The sequence below is a fragment of the Lipophrys pholis genome (assembly GCF_963383615.2).
Source record: "Lipophrys pholis genome assembly, chromosome: 1".
Lineage (NCBI taxonomy): Eukaryota > Metazoa > Chordata > Actinopteri > Blenniiformes > Blenniidae > Lipophrys > Lipophrys pholis.
The window spans coordinates 9,895,262-9,911,677 of NC_137635.1; the positions used below are offsets into that span (position 1 = coordinate 9,895,262).

General features: G+C 44.1%; 1 protein-coding gene across 3 annotated transcripts in view; it reads right to left on the reverse strand.

Annotated features, from left to right (window-relative positions):
• Positions 1–16,416, reverse strand: part of LOC308108819 (rho GTPase-activating protein 44-like) — a 57,183-nt gene that overhangs the window by 7,699 nt on the left and 33,068 nt on the right. Inside the window, exons 3-18 of one of the 3 annotated variants that reach the window (XM_080462067.1) lie at positions 15,527–15,646; positions 14,863–14,939; positions 14,288–14,399; positions 13,641–13,717; positions 12,034–12,151; positions 10,994–11,062; positions 10,822–10,903; positions 9,920–10,047; positions 8,994–9,105; positions 7,776–7,857; positions 7,605–7,685; positions 6,488–6,601; positions 5,028–5,119; positions 4,741–4,921; positions 3,041–3,058; positions 707–892 (exon numbers count right to left, since the gene is read on the reverse strand). In XM_080462067.1, coding sequence (XP_080318193.1) covers positions 707–892; positions 3,041–3,058; positions 4,741–4,921; positions 5,028–5,119; positions 6,488–6,601; positions 7,605–7,685; positions 7,776–7,857; positions 8,994–9,105; positions 9,920–10,047; positions 10,822–10,903; positions 10,994–11,062; positions 12,034–12,151; positions 13,641–13,717; positions 14,288–14,399; positions 14,863–14,939; positions 15,527–15,646 — 1,649 coding nt within the window. The remainder of the gene's footprint in view (positions 1–706; positions 893–3,040; positions 3,059–4,740; positions 4,922–5,027; positions 5,120–6,487; positions 6,602–7,604; positions 7,686–7,775; positions 7,858–8,993; positions 9,106–9,919; positions 10,048–10,821; positions 10,904–10,993; positions 11,063–12,033; positions 12,152–13,640; positions 13,718–14,287; positions 14,400–14,862; positions 14,940–15,526; positions 15,647–16,416) is intronic. The other 2 variants (XM_080462069.1, XM_080462068.1) reach the window with 2 other exon arrangements.

Genomic DNA, 16,416 nt, shown 5'->3' on the forward strand with positions numbered 1-16,416 from the left:
TTTTGCGGTTTCCTCCCACGGTCCAAAAACATGCATGTGAGGTTAACTGGTGACATGGCCCTGAGGGTGTGAATGTGAGTGTGTGTGTGTGGTTATCTGTCTGCGTGTGTTTTCCCTGTGATGAACTGCTCACCTGCCCAGGTGAACCTGTCCTCACCTATAGTTAGCTGGGCTTAGCTCCAGCACACCGTGACCCTGCACAGGACACGGCGGTATAGAAGTTGGATGGATGTGTTTATGTTTGTTAGTTGGAGAGGGACTTCAGGCGAACTCTTGGACATAACCAGGGTTTCTCTTCTTGCTAAACGTTTCTTCTCGCTGACTTGTTGGGGCTCTGGGTTAAATCCGGGCTCTGGGATTGGGCCGGAAGTGAAGACTTCACTTCCACATGATGTACGTCTCACCACTACATGATGAAATAATCCCAACATGACCGTTGAAATCCCAAACTGGGAAAACATCAATATTCAGACAACAGATTGTAGGGACGGCCTCATCGGGGAGACGTCAGGGTTGACCCACGGGGTGACGGGGTAACTGGGGGCAGACAGCGCCGCTCTGGTGTCGGTTGCAGGGCGCAGCAGCGGCGGCGGCGGCAGACGTGGCGACGAAGCGGCAGCAGCGAGCGGGGGAGGGGAGGGGCTGTGTTCGGGTGGAGGAGGAGACGGGGCGGTGATACGGGAGGACGGGACACATCAAGCCTTACCTGGCTCGGTCGCTGTTAGTGGGAGGAGGGGTGGGGGAGGGGGAGAAATCCCCCGGCTGCTCGGGGGCGAGCGCGTCGATGGGCGGGGTTGGGGGATGCACGCACGGTGGCGTGGAGGAGGTTTTGCGCGTGGACGACGAGCCCCGGCGTGACACCCAAGTAGTGTCCATCACCCTGACTCCCATGCTGCAGTGGGACAGAGAGGCACAGCCAATCAAATCACAGGAGGTGGGGGGGGGGGGGGGGGGGGGGGGGGCGTGGGGGGTGGGGGTGGGGCGTGTCTGGTTTCCACATCCAACAGTGCTCAGCATCAACTCTCCTCCGTCATCGACACAGCGAGCAGCCGACTCAGATCAGGACGGTGAGTTTCACCGTGTTTACGATCCTCAACATGCAGGAAGCAAGAAGCTTTTCATCTCCAGTGTTTTAATGAGACGTGGATGAAATTAACTGAGCTGGAATGTTTCTCCAGGTGACGAGGGCGTGAGAGTGAGGAGGGAAATACTTCATTACACTCCAAGACCAACTTTTATACACAAGTAGGACAGTAAGAACCAGCATTAACAGCACACACACACACACACACACACACACACACACGCACACACACACACACCCCTACCAGAGTGCAGTTGTCGTTTATTTATCTATTTGTATTATTTTTCATTGCTTTTAGAAAATTGACTCAAACTTTACGGAACCTTTTTTGTTCAACAGATTTTTCTTTTGCACTGCAAATCATTTAGCATTTGCCAACATTAGAAATCTTACTTTTATTAATGATGGATTATTTTTTTAAAGTTACTTACTAGTTGTTATTCCTTGAATTTACAGTATAATCTTGAATCTAGATTTGAAAATGCTATTTCAAGATTAGTTGTCAAATTAAATTTACTTGCTGCATGGAGAGATCATTTCACTAGTTTTAAGTATTTTTTTTCTCATATGATATAAACACTACATTTATTTGGGCTACCTTTCATTGCAGTGTGATCAGTCCCATAGATCAGTGATAATAAGGTGTTCCTCCAGCAATCGAAAGCTATGCAGAAAGTGAAAATATTGATAAAGGTAGAATATAGGGCTTGATTTAATAAGATATTACATAGAGTGAACTAAATTTCTCTCTTCAAAATGGATTGTGCTTTCAGTGAGTGTTTTTCAAATGAGTCACTAAGAATAACAGCACACGTGCCATAATGGACAGAAAACCTGGACTGGTGGAGGGAGTGATTCGACGACAGCGAACGAATCTGAATTTAACCCCCCAAAAAAGTCTATTCATAGAATCATTTGTCACAAAGTCAAAATTTGAGGTTCTATCTCTAAATAAAACCTACAAACTGAAGTCGCAGTGAGCAAGTGGAGGAAATGTGTTTCACCACAAAAACTGACATAATGATAAACAATGCAATCGCATTGAAAGCTAAATCACAATAATCTTTTAGTAGAAGCTCCTTCCTGTATTTTGAGTGATCTGGGAGATATTTCACAATCATGAAGGTAAACACACTCCATGGGTAGTGTGTGTTATGTTTGTGCACATTTTTAAATTTTAGGAATTGAAAAAAAAAAAGATAATCTGTATACTTCAAAGAATCACAATGAATGCGGTTTACTCAGTATCTGTCCTGTTGTGATGTGTTCACGGTTACCATGACGACAGAGGTTTGGTTCAATCACACACACTGATGATCGTATAATGAGCCAACCACGAGTAATTTACGTTTTTCAACTGAAATGGTCATATTTTCTGAAAACTAATGCTCACGGTTACCGTGACAACAAAGATCCAGACCGCCAGTCTTCTCCACAGTTCATGTTTGTGGTGGAAAAAAAACATCCCATAATGGTCGAACAGCACGAGAGCCGTCCGGTGGGGCTAAGACCATTCAAACAGTGTGGAGTCATTAGCAGGAAGGAACTTTTGCTTTAATATGAGGAGAAACGCGGGAACCGACGGAGACAAGAGACCTTTGTACCTTCGTACGTTCAGGTGGAACCAGTCGGTCCAGCAAGACGCTATTCCAGTCAACAGAGAGAGCTTTGTTCCCCTCACCTGTTAGTGAACCTCCATCTGACGACACTGAACTGAGGGAGTGGAGAGGTGTTTTTACAGCAACACACGCACCGTACGCACACACGCGCACGCACACACACACACACACACACACACACACACACACACACACACACACACACACACACACACACACACACACACACACACACACACACACACACGATGACAAGATGACAGACTGCTGCTGTCATGGCGCAGCAGACAGGTGAGTGATGTGAGGATGAGGAGGAGGAAGAGGAGCTATACTGTACCTTTGTATCTTCCTAATGCTGCGTTGTTAAAAGAGAGACGGGCACAGTGAGTGCAGGAATAGAGACGCTGAACAGTGAACACACAGTCTGTCGGGGGCTTGTTATAAACTTTGAAGCAGTGAAATGAGCAGCATCGCAGTGAACCGAGGATTTCTATGGTGAGACGTGCTCTCTCACCACTTCAGCAACCACACAGATAATTAGTGCTCGAATTAGGTCAATATCTCAATAATTATTACAGCGTAGTCCGTCAAGATAAAAGAAAGTGAAGTTTTTTTCCCTCTTGAATAAGTGTAGTTAATTTGTGATGGTGAACTTCACCGGATTTCATTTAATTCTGCCTGGTAACATTTTTTAAAGCACCTTATGAACACAAATGATAGAATCTGAACATGAATTATCAAGTTACAACAGCACATTAGAGCCATTGAAAAGGGAAACTACATGAGCAAAATGTTTGATTTTAAATTTAGCTTTTTGTAGGAAAAAAAATACACAAATGTAGTTTCTTTGTCGTGGTCTTAAAAACCAGTATAAAACATAAATCTGCAGGGTTTCTTGCAGTTTGGACGAGGACAAGATTTGTCATGACGACTGTGATTCCAACCTGAATCCAGACTACAACCTCATTCAAAAGTCAGCCGAACAGCTCAGTTTTACAGAGAAAAACCTGATATAATCAGTATATATTTATACCAATACAGTATTTTAACTACATGACAGAAGTTGTTTCATTAAGGTTGGACGTTAATCACAGAACACTGATTTAAAATCCTTCTCCCTCATATGTTCCAGCTTCCTTCACAGTGGTATTGAGAGACATACATCAGAAAAAATGCATCAAAGCTAAAATGTTCTGCACATTAAACTGTTTGGAGGCTCTCTGGGGAGCCGGGCAGGCATCACAGTGTTTCTCCTGGAAGCTGAGCCGTATTGATCAGCCCCACCCGGTGCAGGTTTAATTAGGCGGGCAGCTCCTGGTCCCCGAGCTGCAGAGCTCCGGCTCCCCGCCGGGCCTGATAAGACCCGGGGCGAATTAAAGCATCCGAGAAAGACACTCAGACAGAGAGAGAGAGCCAGCGGCTGGTTTTCTGCTAATCCTCCTTCTGCACAAGCTCTGGGATCATGAGCGCTCATTTCACGGGCTAAATGTCAGCACCGAACTCCCCGCTCTCTCGTCTTTATTCTGAGCTGCGAGGAAAGGTGAAGGAGAAGATCCAGATCCCATCTCCGTCCCGACACCTCACAGTGAAATCAGCTTCTGGCTGAGGTCAGAGGTCAGAGGAAACTGTTTTCTCAGACGGCGGCCATGTGGAGACTTAAGAGGCTCGGCCTCCCTCCTCCTCCTCCTCCTCAGCAGTCAGTCAGCAGATAGAAGGTGTGCAGAGACAAAAGAGGCTGAGAACTGCTGACGGACTCCGAGGTGGACGGACATGATGTCCCGAGTCAACACCAGGAGGTCAGAGGTCAAACTCTGATTCTAATGGAAGGAGGACTCTGGACCTGACTGCTCATTTACTGGCCTCCATTCAAACAGTCTTTTTTTGTAATTCTGTTGTGGCTGTTTTGTGTTGTAACTTTCGTATTTGTGTTCTTTTCTATTCCCGACGTTGCACGGTGTGTTTGGTGCAGTTTAAACTTTAACGACTATGTTCTTAAAGGTAGATAAGAAGCGGCAGGCCGGTGCAGCAGCGTCATACCCGTCTTTCTTGTAGAACTCCAGCATCATGTTGTCTGTGGCGACGCTGAGCGGCCGCCGGCTCTGGTCGTTCTGCTTGCGATCCATCTGATCCATGTCCGGAGACGGCATGGAGCTGTAGTTGGCGTTGTGGTTGGTGTGAATGGGACTGCCGTAGTTTCCCGTCACGTTGAACTCGATTTCTGGGATGGAACAACAATCAGCAGTTTATTTCCTGCTTCTTAGTTATCTGGGAAGGAGATCTTAATCCTCGGGAAGGTCTGTGTCTGTGGTTTAATCCGTCCTCACCTCCGGGGAAGAACCAGTCGGCGTGCTGGATTATGGGCTCGATGATGCCGACGATCTGCAGGGAAACCGTCGTCATCATCTCCGTGATGTTGCTGCAGCGCACAGAGAGGGAAGTCGTTTATGTACGGAAACAAAATCCATCTGGATCAACAGAATTCAACACTCGGAGGGTGATTAATACGTTTTCATGATGTCTGTGAAACAATAAATGAGGATATTACAGTCATATTGAAGATCGGGCCTGTTAAACCACTAATGAAAAGCTGAGGAGGGATGGAGAGATAAGATTTACACAGTGCCTTATTCACACTGCTAACCCATCATCATCATCATCATCATCATCATCATCATCATCATCATCATCATCATCATCATCATCATCATCACCATCACTATAATGAATGCAGACCATTCCAGGAGCCTCTAGTCTACCAGCTGGTTTCTGTTGCCTGCAGCTCGTTTTCTACTAAATAAAATGAAAAGCAGCAGAAACAGGGTTCTCCACTCGGGGGCATCGAAGACTTTCCAGGGGGTGGGGGGGTGGAATTGTGTGCGTGTGTGGTCATTTTCAGTTAAATTTTTTGATAAATGTTGATAAAATTGCCAAGATGAGGATAGTAATCTATAAAACACTAAATTTAACAGGCATGTGGATGGAGGATCACTAAATTATTATGTTATTCATTTAAAATCTCCACTAAGAACAGTTAACAACAACAACAATGTTAGGATTCACTTGCTTTGCGTTTCATCACTTTTTCATGTTTCCAGTGTCACAAAGCTCATGTTGTGGCTTTTGTACTTGTGTTTGAACTTTCAGGTTTCAGATCTTAGGTTGGTATATGTAGTTTTCTTATTTCTATAACAACATCTTAGAAAAAGTGAAAAAAACATCAGTAGGTTTGTCAATCAGCCAAAGACTACTACTTGAGACAAATCTGGAAAGTGTAGAGAGCAGGCAGCACTGAGAGCAGACTAAAGCGCCGGGCCGTGTGCTGCAGTCTGCAGGGTTTTCTCTTGTTTTCCTCCGAACAAAATGAGGAAAAGGAGAGACTGAGCTGTGAAGAAAGAGAATCCCCGCGGACAGCGAGTCCTTCTCTTTTCTGTCTGTTGGCTTCAGTCACCGAGTTCCTGCATGAAAAATTGATTTTTGTTCCCAACAGGAGGAGCTACAGGATAAAACCTGCAAGAATTACTGTGAAGCTGAAGCAGAGAGACAGAGAGGGTTCAAACTGACTTCCACTGACAAGGAATCTTCCTCTTATACACTCAGTTCATTTGTGGAGAGCTCTGGATTATTAAATTACGGTTTTGGAGCTTTAGGACATAACCAATCAATGTAAAGCTGATAGTGTTGTTTACTGAGTTTACTTTAAACCACAGTGAGGAAGCCAAACACTAAAGTTCATACTAAAGAAAAGGCTAAACTAAAGTGTGTAAATGTGTGCGTGTGCTCTCACCCTTCGTTGTGGGTCCAGAGCAGGTTGGGTCCGAGGACTATCGCGATGTTTCCTGGTGTCATCTTGTTCACATCCTGGTATTCAGTCAGTTTGGAGAGGAATTTGATCAAGTACCTGTTAATGAAGGCACAGTCAGCGTGTTGGTCAGTCAGACTCTGTAAAAGTCTGGTTATTTGATCAATATTTGCCTCTGGAACAGTATTTATTCTGGTGCATTCATCAGAACCTTTCTGAAGAGAAAACTGAAGATCACATTGTTGCATGGAACAGGAATGCTTTCAGCCATGTGTTCCTAATAACGCACCACATGAGGGTTTATGTGAAACTATGTGGGAACTAAGAGAAGAGTCCTGAGCTCCTCCTGCGCTGGATCTCCACCCTGAATGATGACGGAGGTTTTCTAACCACAGAGACTCTGCAGTGAGTAAATCCACAGCTTCTGTCTCCTGCAGCTCTTCATTACCGGCCGCCGTCACCGCGGCGCGTGAACAGAGCGGGGACTCAGCTGGACGGGTCTGACAGGTGTCCTCTGAGGATGCCTGTCTGAAAATACCTCCTGGTGAGCTCGACCACATCCTGCTCCTTCTTGTCACTTCCTGTCCTGCTTCTGATCACTTAATGAGCTGTTCAGCAAATATCAGCAGCTCTGCTCACATGAGCTGGACTGTGAGTCCCTCTGACTCACTCTTCTCAGGTCTCAGGATCCTTGGTTATATTTCCTCCAATTATAGTGTTTTCCACAGTTATTTACTCTGACGAAAATTCAGAGTCGTTTAAATTTTGCTATTTGTTGAAGCCTTCAAGTTCAGTTTTGAATGATATTTGTGGCGTCAGTGTCTGATTATTGCACATGAAAGGTGCTACACCCTGAAATAAAACAAATCAATCTATTTAAAAAAAAAAAATCTGGCTTATATGAGAATACAATCAGTTATTATTATGATATTAATTGGTGGTAAACAAAGAACTTTAGATGAAACAACCCTAAACACTTTAAACGCAGCGTGAAGGCAGTGACGTTCACACAGTCTGAAGCACGTTTCTGCTTTGGTGCGTACGTAGAGCTTTAGATGAGCCTTCAGCGGAGATCCACATGCAAATGGAGCGAGTGACTCACTTGAAGTTGCTGTTGTTGGCTGATGGAAGTTTCTCACAGGCGCCCAGCAGAGCCTGAAGTCTCTTGTCTTGATCTTGAATGCTGCAGAATGACAAGGAGAGATTGTTCTCAAGTGAGGAGGAACATGAAGAAATGTCGGAGACCTGGCGGTTTTTCAGGGACGATACCCACTTGGAGGCCTGGATCCAGTCATTGTAGAGTTCAAAGGTCATTAACGGCTCTGGCAGCTCGCGCAGGTAGGACTTCAGAGCACCTGAAGAGAGGGAGATAAAATCACTGTGAACACATGAATGTGTTGGTTGTCTGAAGACAATGCAGATCTGTCTGCGGGAGCTCGTCGTGTTTCTGAGGCAACCAGCAGGTTACAGATTTGTTTTGTGTGACAAAAGGAAAAAAAAAGGAAACAGACGTATGATAGACGCTGGGAAGAGCCAGCTGTGACCCGAGTGTCTCTCCAATAACTCCACACACTCAGTGGAAGACGCAGTGATTTATTTCTTTGGTTGGTTTTTTTGTCGTTGAAGCAATTCCAACAATCTGCAGTAAAAACTGAACTCAGTGGAAGTGTGCAGGAACAGAAACACTTCCATGTGTGAGTGCAAATCTCAGTACATTTCTATTTTACATTCATATTGAAACTAAAAACCCTTCTGTAAAAGTCAAGGAATAGTTGCATTTGAGGTTTTTAATAAATCTCAATCTATGCTCAGAGTCTGCCTACTTTTTCTTACAATAAATAAGAAAAAACGGTTGAATATGTCTCCGTCGTTCATGAAAAGCTTCTATTTTGTAAGATAAAATAGTGTTTTCATCCGACAGCAGCTCCAGAAAAAAAAAGACAAGCCCCATCACAGGAAAACAGAAGATCAATACCAGCCTTATAAGAGCTTGAAAGCGTTTCGTTCTTTTGCAGTCCATCACGGTTCACATTTAAAACGCACAGCAGCAGCAACAAAAGGAGCCAGAAAGCAGAGCTGAAGATGAAGCATCTGTCTGACAGTAATCCCGGCTATACCTGGAATTCATCATTCTACAATCTTAGGATTTGTTTTTTTTTTGGTTTCTAAAAGCGCAGAAGCAAAAATGGTCCAAAACACTTTGCTTTGTCTGACTGATGGAAAAGACACACAAACTAAATCAAGGTTTTGCTCCTGAGGGAGAATTTTTGAAGAAAAATTTTATCAAATCTGCAGAAACGAGGAAATAATTGAAATATATATATATATATATATTAAATATTATATAAAAATATTGAAGATTTTATAAATGTGTCAATGCAGCCACTGGAAGAGATTATAAATAAAAAACAACTCTAAATTATTCAAAAACAAAAGGAACTTCTTAACAAAAACATCACTAAGCATGGTTGACGTTGTCCTGGAGGCTCACCTGCGATGGCGTGCGGGTCTGCAGAGGACTCCTGGACGTCCAGCACGCCGCAGTCCAGCGACGCCTTCAGCTTCTTCAGTTTGGAGGCAGAGGGCGCGATTCTGAACAGACCCTGGCAGGGAAGAAACAAAGAGCCAACGATGAGAGCGAGACGATCGACTGCCGAGGACACACAGCAGCGTGCAAGCTGCTGGACGAAAGACCTGGTAGGTGACTAGGAAAGCTACTCCTGCATTGCTTATAATACGCTGCTGTATTATTGTTGTGCCGCTTTAACACATCAGCTGAGCTGTAATTCAACTCATTCTCTGGAAATCATGAGCTGAAAGAAATACTCAGAAAAAATAACCCATAATGTGAAGGTGCAGTGTGGCTCATCCTCACTGTGAAAATCTATTTTCATATGATGTAGCCTGTGATATCATTATAATTGTAGACCAAATCAAATCTGACGTCTGTGAACAAAACTGGGGAAAGTTGCCTCCTCCTGTATGAACTAAAAGGTTTTCACATGAGGGATGCAGCTTGTTTCAATTAAATTTGTTTTCCTGTGTGCAGAATTGAAGTCAGTATCAACATTAAGTAATTTATTCATCTAAAAACATATTCTCCTTTTGTTCGGTTACTTTTGAGGATGTGGATGTGTGCTCCTCAAAGAGCCATAGTTAGTGCACTTTGTAGCTAAAACAGCCATTATGTGCAACAAATGTGATATTAAATCTAATTAAACGCTGGTTAGAAGCAGGGAGATCGGAGACCCGTTGCTGCTTTCATATCACACATTAAGGATTATTTGTTTCAGGCCTCGGGTGAACACTGTTGTACTGGACCTCTTTGGACTTCTGCTGGGTAATTAAGACTGAGCTGGAGACACTGTGTGAATGTGTGAGAGTGTGTGTGTGTGTGGAGGCGGTGGATGTGTTTACCTCCTCCTGCATGCCACACTCCAGCAGCATGGTGACACAGGCCTCGATGGGAAAGGCAATATCTCTCCCGCTGAGCGCTAAGTGCTCCTCTAATGGTTTCCCGTAGCACGGCTTCTCCACCCAGGTCTCTGCGACACACACACACACACACACACACACACACACACACACACACACACACACACACACACACACACACACACACACACACACACACACACACACACACACACACACACACACACACACACACACACACACACACACATATTTACACACTCACAAACACGGACAGATTATACAGCAGCGGCCCCGGCTCTGCTTTACAGCCTCGTTACTGTCCAGCGAATGTCGATGCTCTGCATACTAAACAACTTCCTCTTTTTTAAAGAGTTGCCAAAAATATCTATAAAACTTTCTTTTTCGGGTGACCTTCAATATCCTGAGCCCATACTGTATTTCCTCAGTAACAGTTTCCAACAAGCTCTTGAAGGACAAGAAGATGTGATTATGAGATTCTGGTGGTTTGACATTTGTGTTTCATCAGTTTTAATGAAAAGTCAGGTAACTACTACAATCATCGGTATAACAAATACTCAGTTTTCTGTTGTCGGAAAGTGCAAAGTGCAGAAGTGGTTTAGACAAGGATACAAGTAAAAACTACACGAGTTTCTCAGCACTGGTAGGATAACTATTATCTAAACACTTGAAATTGAAGATTTGTGCTTCCCGAACAGAAACAAAAACCCTCTGATCTGTCAACTACATGAATGTTTGCCACAGACTCACATGCGACCTCCTGCTGAAGGTTTATCCACACTGATCAGAACAGCTGACCACATATGAGGGCTCACAGAAGCGACAGAATCATGAAATCTGCAGTGCGTTGACGTGAAACTCACCCTGATGAGCTTTGATCTGAGGCAAAATGCTCTGGAGCAGCTCTAATGACTTCCTGTGGTACTCTGCCTGGACCTCTATCAGCTGGACGGAGAGACACAGAGACACCAAAGAGGTTGGACTGTTTGTTTTTCCAGTTTTTTTTGCTATTAAATACTCAGATGTTGCACTTACTGTCTGGAAGTAGCTTGCATAGTCAATTTCTTTGGCCACAAAACTGTACATGTCTGCTGATAACTGATCCTGGAGGGGAAAAATGCACATTTTCAAACATAGAGCAATAGAAAAAGAAACAAAACCTGTATGCAAAGTGAGAGAAAGCTGTTAAAAGACATTTTTCCAGCACCATTTGCAAACACTTTAGAACAGGAAAGCACAAGTGTAACTCTACTGTGATAAATACTGAGGATGTCAGCTGTGTTTCTGTTGCTGCGTCTGAGCCTCACTTAGTTAAAGTCCATATCTTGCTGAGAGAAATTCAAAAAAATTCCAAAAATCATTATTAAAATCTATTTTTAGGAGCTGAATGATGGAGAATCCTCACACGGTATGATACAATTACTGCTTTTTAAGGCAAAATAACAGACTGAAATATTGAACTCATAAAGTCCAAATCGAGAATAAACTTGATTTTGTCTGCTGTAATCATGAGATTATTAACAATAATCTTTTTGATACATTTTTACCTATTTACCGTGAAGATAGCTGGACTGTAAAGCATCTGTATGGCGACCTCAAGTGGCCATAGTGATTATGACAACAGCAATGTGGCAGGACGAAAGACGTCTGACGACGACGCTGAACCAGCTGACTGGCGTTTGACGCGACGAGTTCAAAAAGTCAGAAAGCAGAAAGTGAATGATATCCACTTTCATGACGTTGCGTACATAAAGTCCCATTCAACCGAATAGATTTTCACTCAAGAGCTTTTAAGCCCAAGAACGTGTCAGAAATTGCTGATTAACTTTCACACTCGCTGATTTCCGGGGCTCTTGGTTGCAGGAGAAAAAAGCTGCAAACACAACACTGATATATTATGACTTTGTAAAACTGCCAATCGTCATGTGGAAAACATAAATTAACACTGACGTCCATTTAGAGACTTTAGAGTCAAATTTTTACTCTCTATTTACTTAATTTTTCGCTTTCGTTCCTTTATTATTGTGTGTGGTTTAACAGAATGAAAGATGAATGAACACGGCTTGCGGACTAACTCGACAGATCTCCATGCGGTTGGCTGCCTCCTCCATCTCTTCCCTGAGGTGGTCGGCCTTGGCGCCAGTCGGCTGCAGGTTGCTGGACAGTCCTGAAGACTTGGTGGACTGGTAGTACCTGCGAGCACAAAACACTTCATCCAGCTTTGAAATGACAAGAGAAAGATGCTGGGGAGGCAGGGCTGTTGAATGCAACGTGTTTGCTTCACATTTTAATTCCCGAAAGAGAAAATCATTGCTGGCGAAACTTCAAGAAAACGACTCGTCGGAAACAAATCGCCCATCAAAGCCTGCGCATTAAGCCTCTGTCTGGCGAAACACTAACACTTGTCTGTCTATATATCCTCTCTTATTCAGCTTAAGCCAGTTTCTTTTCTCGCCCTGCTCGTCCCCCTCTGTCTGTCAGACTTTCTGTCTGAGTGCAGATAATATGAAACGCTGCCAGAGCGGCTCAGCACACAGCGGGATGATGGGAAAAATTGCTTCCGATTTGGGTCAACCCGGAAAAAAAAGAAGAAAAAAAAGCATCACTGACGGAGCTGCAGTGGAGGAATCATTTGTGAACTCATATGACGGGAGATGAGTTGAGAACCAGATGATGAACTTGTATGAAAGGAGGAGAAAACAGTCGCTCTCACAGTGACACTGTTTTCACTGCTCCAGCAGGGTGAAAGACATTTCAACCAATCACACATGCAACTGTTAATGAGAGCAACTTGGACTTCAACGTTTCTCCCAAGAACATTTTCGCCTTGGCTTTGACATGTTGAGGGGCAACGTTAGCTGAAGATGATGACGTCATCGCCCCTCTTCCGACCTATAACCCCACGACCCCCTCTGTGATGTCACTTAACAACAACGACTATGGCGAATTACATGCTCCAGATCAAGGTACAAAAGCTACTGATGTTAGTCTCTTTAATAAGGCCAGATGGTGGATTTATTGATTTCTCAGTTTTTTCATGCTCCATGTTTTCTTCTCCGTTTTTAGTGTATTTCCATGGCAGCATTACAGCGCCACCTACAGGTCTGGCATATTTACTACATTGTTTTAAGTTGTTTTCATGGTGCGTGGATGCAGATGTTTCCTGTGTGGATGGGAAACTTTTTTAAGAACGACGGGGAGAAAACAGATAAATTTGTCTCGTGTGGACGGGGCCTTTGACACAACGAGACAGGGAATCAAACCGCTAACCATGCAAATGGAGGACGACCCGCTCCACTGAGATTATAGCGATTACCAGAGTCCAAAGAAATGTCTCTGAGATGTCGTTACTCAAAGTACTTTTATGGTACAATCACAAAGTGGTGTAGTGGGTAGTCGCCATAGTAACAGTAACATTAGCATTAGCCTGTACCCACAGCAGCTGTGATTAGCATTAGCGTACTCCACATTCAGACATGGTTAATTCCCGTGATGATTCCAACAGTCATGGCCAAGCTGAAGCTTTAGCACTTACAAACAAAGCAGGTCAGGTGTGTGTGTGTGTCATGGAATCGAACCCGTGTGACATTCAGCGGGAAGCGTCAGGACCGGAGCGTTCACAGAGGATGGAGTTTCGCTGCTCACAGCCGAGTCTCACAATCAGTCACACAATCAGACTCACCGTGTGCGTGCAGAGTCCATGTCCAAGACCAGCTTCGCTAAATGTTTCCTTTGTTTCTGGATGTTTGGGATTTCCACCTGAGAGGACAGAGGAGAGGGTTTTCAACTCGCTCTGTTCGTTGGCGTGAAACAGGAAGAGAAAAAGGCTCGGTAGTGTCCGAGGATTTACACCTGCTGCAGTTAAACTCCACAGCAGCCTCGCTGTCTCATCAAATTTCATTTACTGGATCATTTACTTTTTATTTTTGAAGAAACAGTATCTGTGAGATCGGGATTACATCAAACATTAATAGTGAAAACTTTCAACGTTTGCAGTGTGAAGTAAATTATCACTGTAACACCACTTCTGCTGCTAAAACTGCAGTTACTGAAGTGTCAGTGAGCTGGTTATGCGTTCCTTTGCAGGTGAAACTACAGTTTTTAGCATTAGCATAAGCTGTTCTTTCTACTCAAAAGCAGCTCTGTTACTATTCCACTAAATTCCTGTTTGCTGGAGGAGCGCCTCATGAACTGACTGCAACCTCCTGACACATGCAAACGTCCCACTGTAGGGACATTATCGGTTAGCTTTTATGGAAAAGCTTCCTCATCCGATTTCACTCATGTCCATCCAGCGGACAGTTTCACGTCGTTTCATTGCCTCCGTACCTCTGCCAGGTCGTACAGCGGCTCGACCACGTCCCTCTCGATGGTGAGCTCGAACAGGATCAGCTCCTGAGCCAGTTTGTCCTGCGTCTCGCCGCAGAGCTTCAGCATCTTCCTGCAATCATCAGAGCGCAGCGCAGCAAGAAAAGGAGGTCAAGGAGGTCGACGCCGCAACGATTCCTGATCGTTCGAACCCCATGAAACCAGCAGCCGCACTGCATTCACCTCATGTATTGTAAAAACTACTAAAGCCATGACGTAAGACAGTGTAATCCACTACAGCACCGAGCCGAACAGTCTGACATCAATATGGCAGGAGGCGTGACGAGGCGTCAGTGTGGTCTGAATAAACAAATATTTCATATTTAGCTTTAACTGACTCCGACGGCTCGAAACCCTTTGAAAACATGCAGAAAATAAAGCAGATAAATGAGCTTAAAGTGGCAGTTTGATGCTTTTCACGGGAAATTAATGGATAAATTAGGTGTGTGTGTGTGTGTGTGTGTGTGTGTGTGTGTGTGTGTGTGTGTGTGTGTGTGTGTGTGTGTGGGGGGGGGGGGGGGGGGGGGGTTTCTCACCCGAGCAGAGACTCGTCCCCGAGCACGGCAGCGCCCTCCACCATACATTGTGCCAACGTTGTGAGAGGAAGCTTCTTCTGTACAGAAACACAGAATCGTTTGATCGCTCCGCTGAATTCATCATCTGCAAAGCTGCAATTAACAAATTAACTCTCTCCGTTTTGTCACTTTTTTTTTTAACCTATTTTTATCCAAATGAGAAAATGATGGATGAGTATGAAACTGTGAGGAAACACAGTGACCTCTGACCCCTTCCATCTTCACTGTAGTAAACAGTGTAGTTCACTGTCTCCTCCTCATGTGGAATTGTTAAGTTTTCCCTGTAAAAGTGCCTTAAAAAGACTGTGTTGTATTTGGCGCTCTATAAATAAAGTTGAATTGAATTGATCCTGTCGTACAGATACCTGAAAACTTCACAGAAGCACTGAAACATTTGACTGCAGGCAGTGAACATAGTTGAAATAAGCACATTTAGATCCTCAAACATCCTTTACTGAATGTGTTCAACAGGAGTGAAATATGAGGAGAGTGTATGTGCACACACCGCCACCGTTTTAAGATGTACATAGTACAATTTTCTTCCTATAATTTTTTATAGTCCAAGCCACAGCCTCCCACAGCCGCGTCTGTGCATTAGGATAGAGTTTATGGATTCGTCACTCACGGAGGGCGACCTCACAGACTTCTTGTCCACATCCACGCCCTGCTGGCCCTGCAGACAGGCGGTCAGCTTCTTGTGCGTGCTGTGAGAAACCTGCTTGACGAGCTCCAGACGTTTCTCCACCTGAAAGACACACATTCACAGAAAGAACGTGAACGTGAACTACCGGCGCACACAGGTAAAGCTTCAGTCGAATGCAAAGAATGATCATGCAGTGAGATTCAGAGGGCTTAGTGAGGGTTAATACTTAGTTACAATCACAAGTTAGTAGTTCACTGCAAATAAAAAGGAACTAGGTACTCAGGAAAGTAATAGCAGGATGAAGATGCTCTATAATCTGGACGTGAGAGAGGAAGGTGCTCTATAATCTGGATGTTAGAGAGGAAGGTGCTCTATAATCTGGATGTTGGAGAGGAAGATGCTCAATAATCTGGATATTAGAGGAGGGAGATGCTCTATAATCTGGATGTTAGAGAAGGGAGATGCTCTATTATCTGGGTGTGAGAGGGGAAGATGCTCTATAATCTGGATGTTGGGGAGTACGGCGCTCTACAATCTGGATGTGAGAGGAGGAAGATGCTCTATAATCTGAATGTTAATTTTATCTAAAAAAAAAATCTGAGGAGCTGAGAATAATCCAGACAGCTCTCAGAACAGGAAGCTAATATTTAGTTAATGCTGCTTATGCTAATTACAGCTGCTGTGGCTATAGGCTAATGCTAATGCTAAAAAGGGGCATCTCTCATGTTGCTGTCAGGAGAAGTTATTTCAGCATTAACGGGTCCTGATGTTTATTCAAGGCTGCTAATGCCAATCGCAGCTCCTGCAGATACACGTTAATGTCTTATTAAGGGTGTAATGATACATACAGAAGGGCATCTTTTAATTTGCTG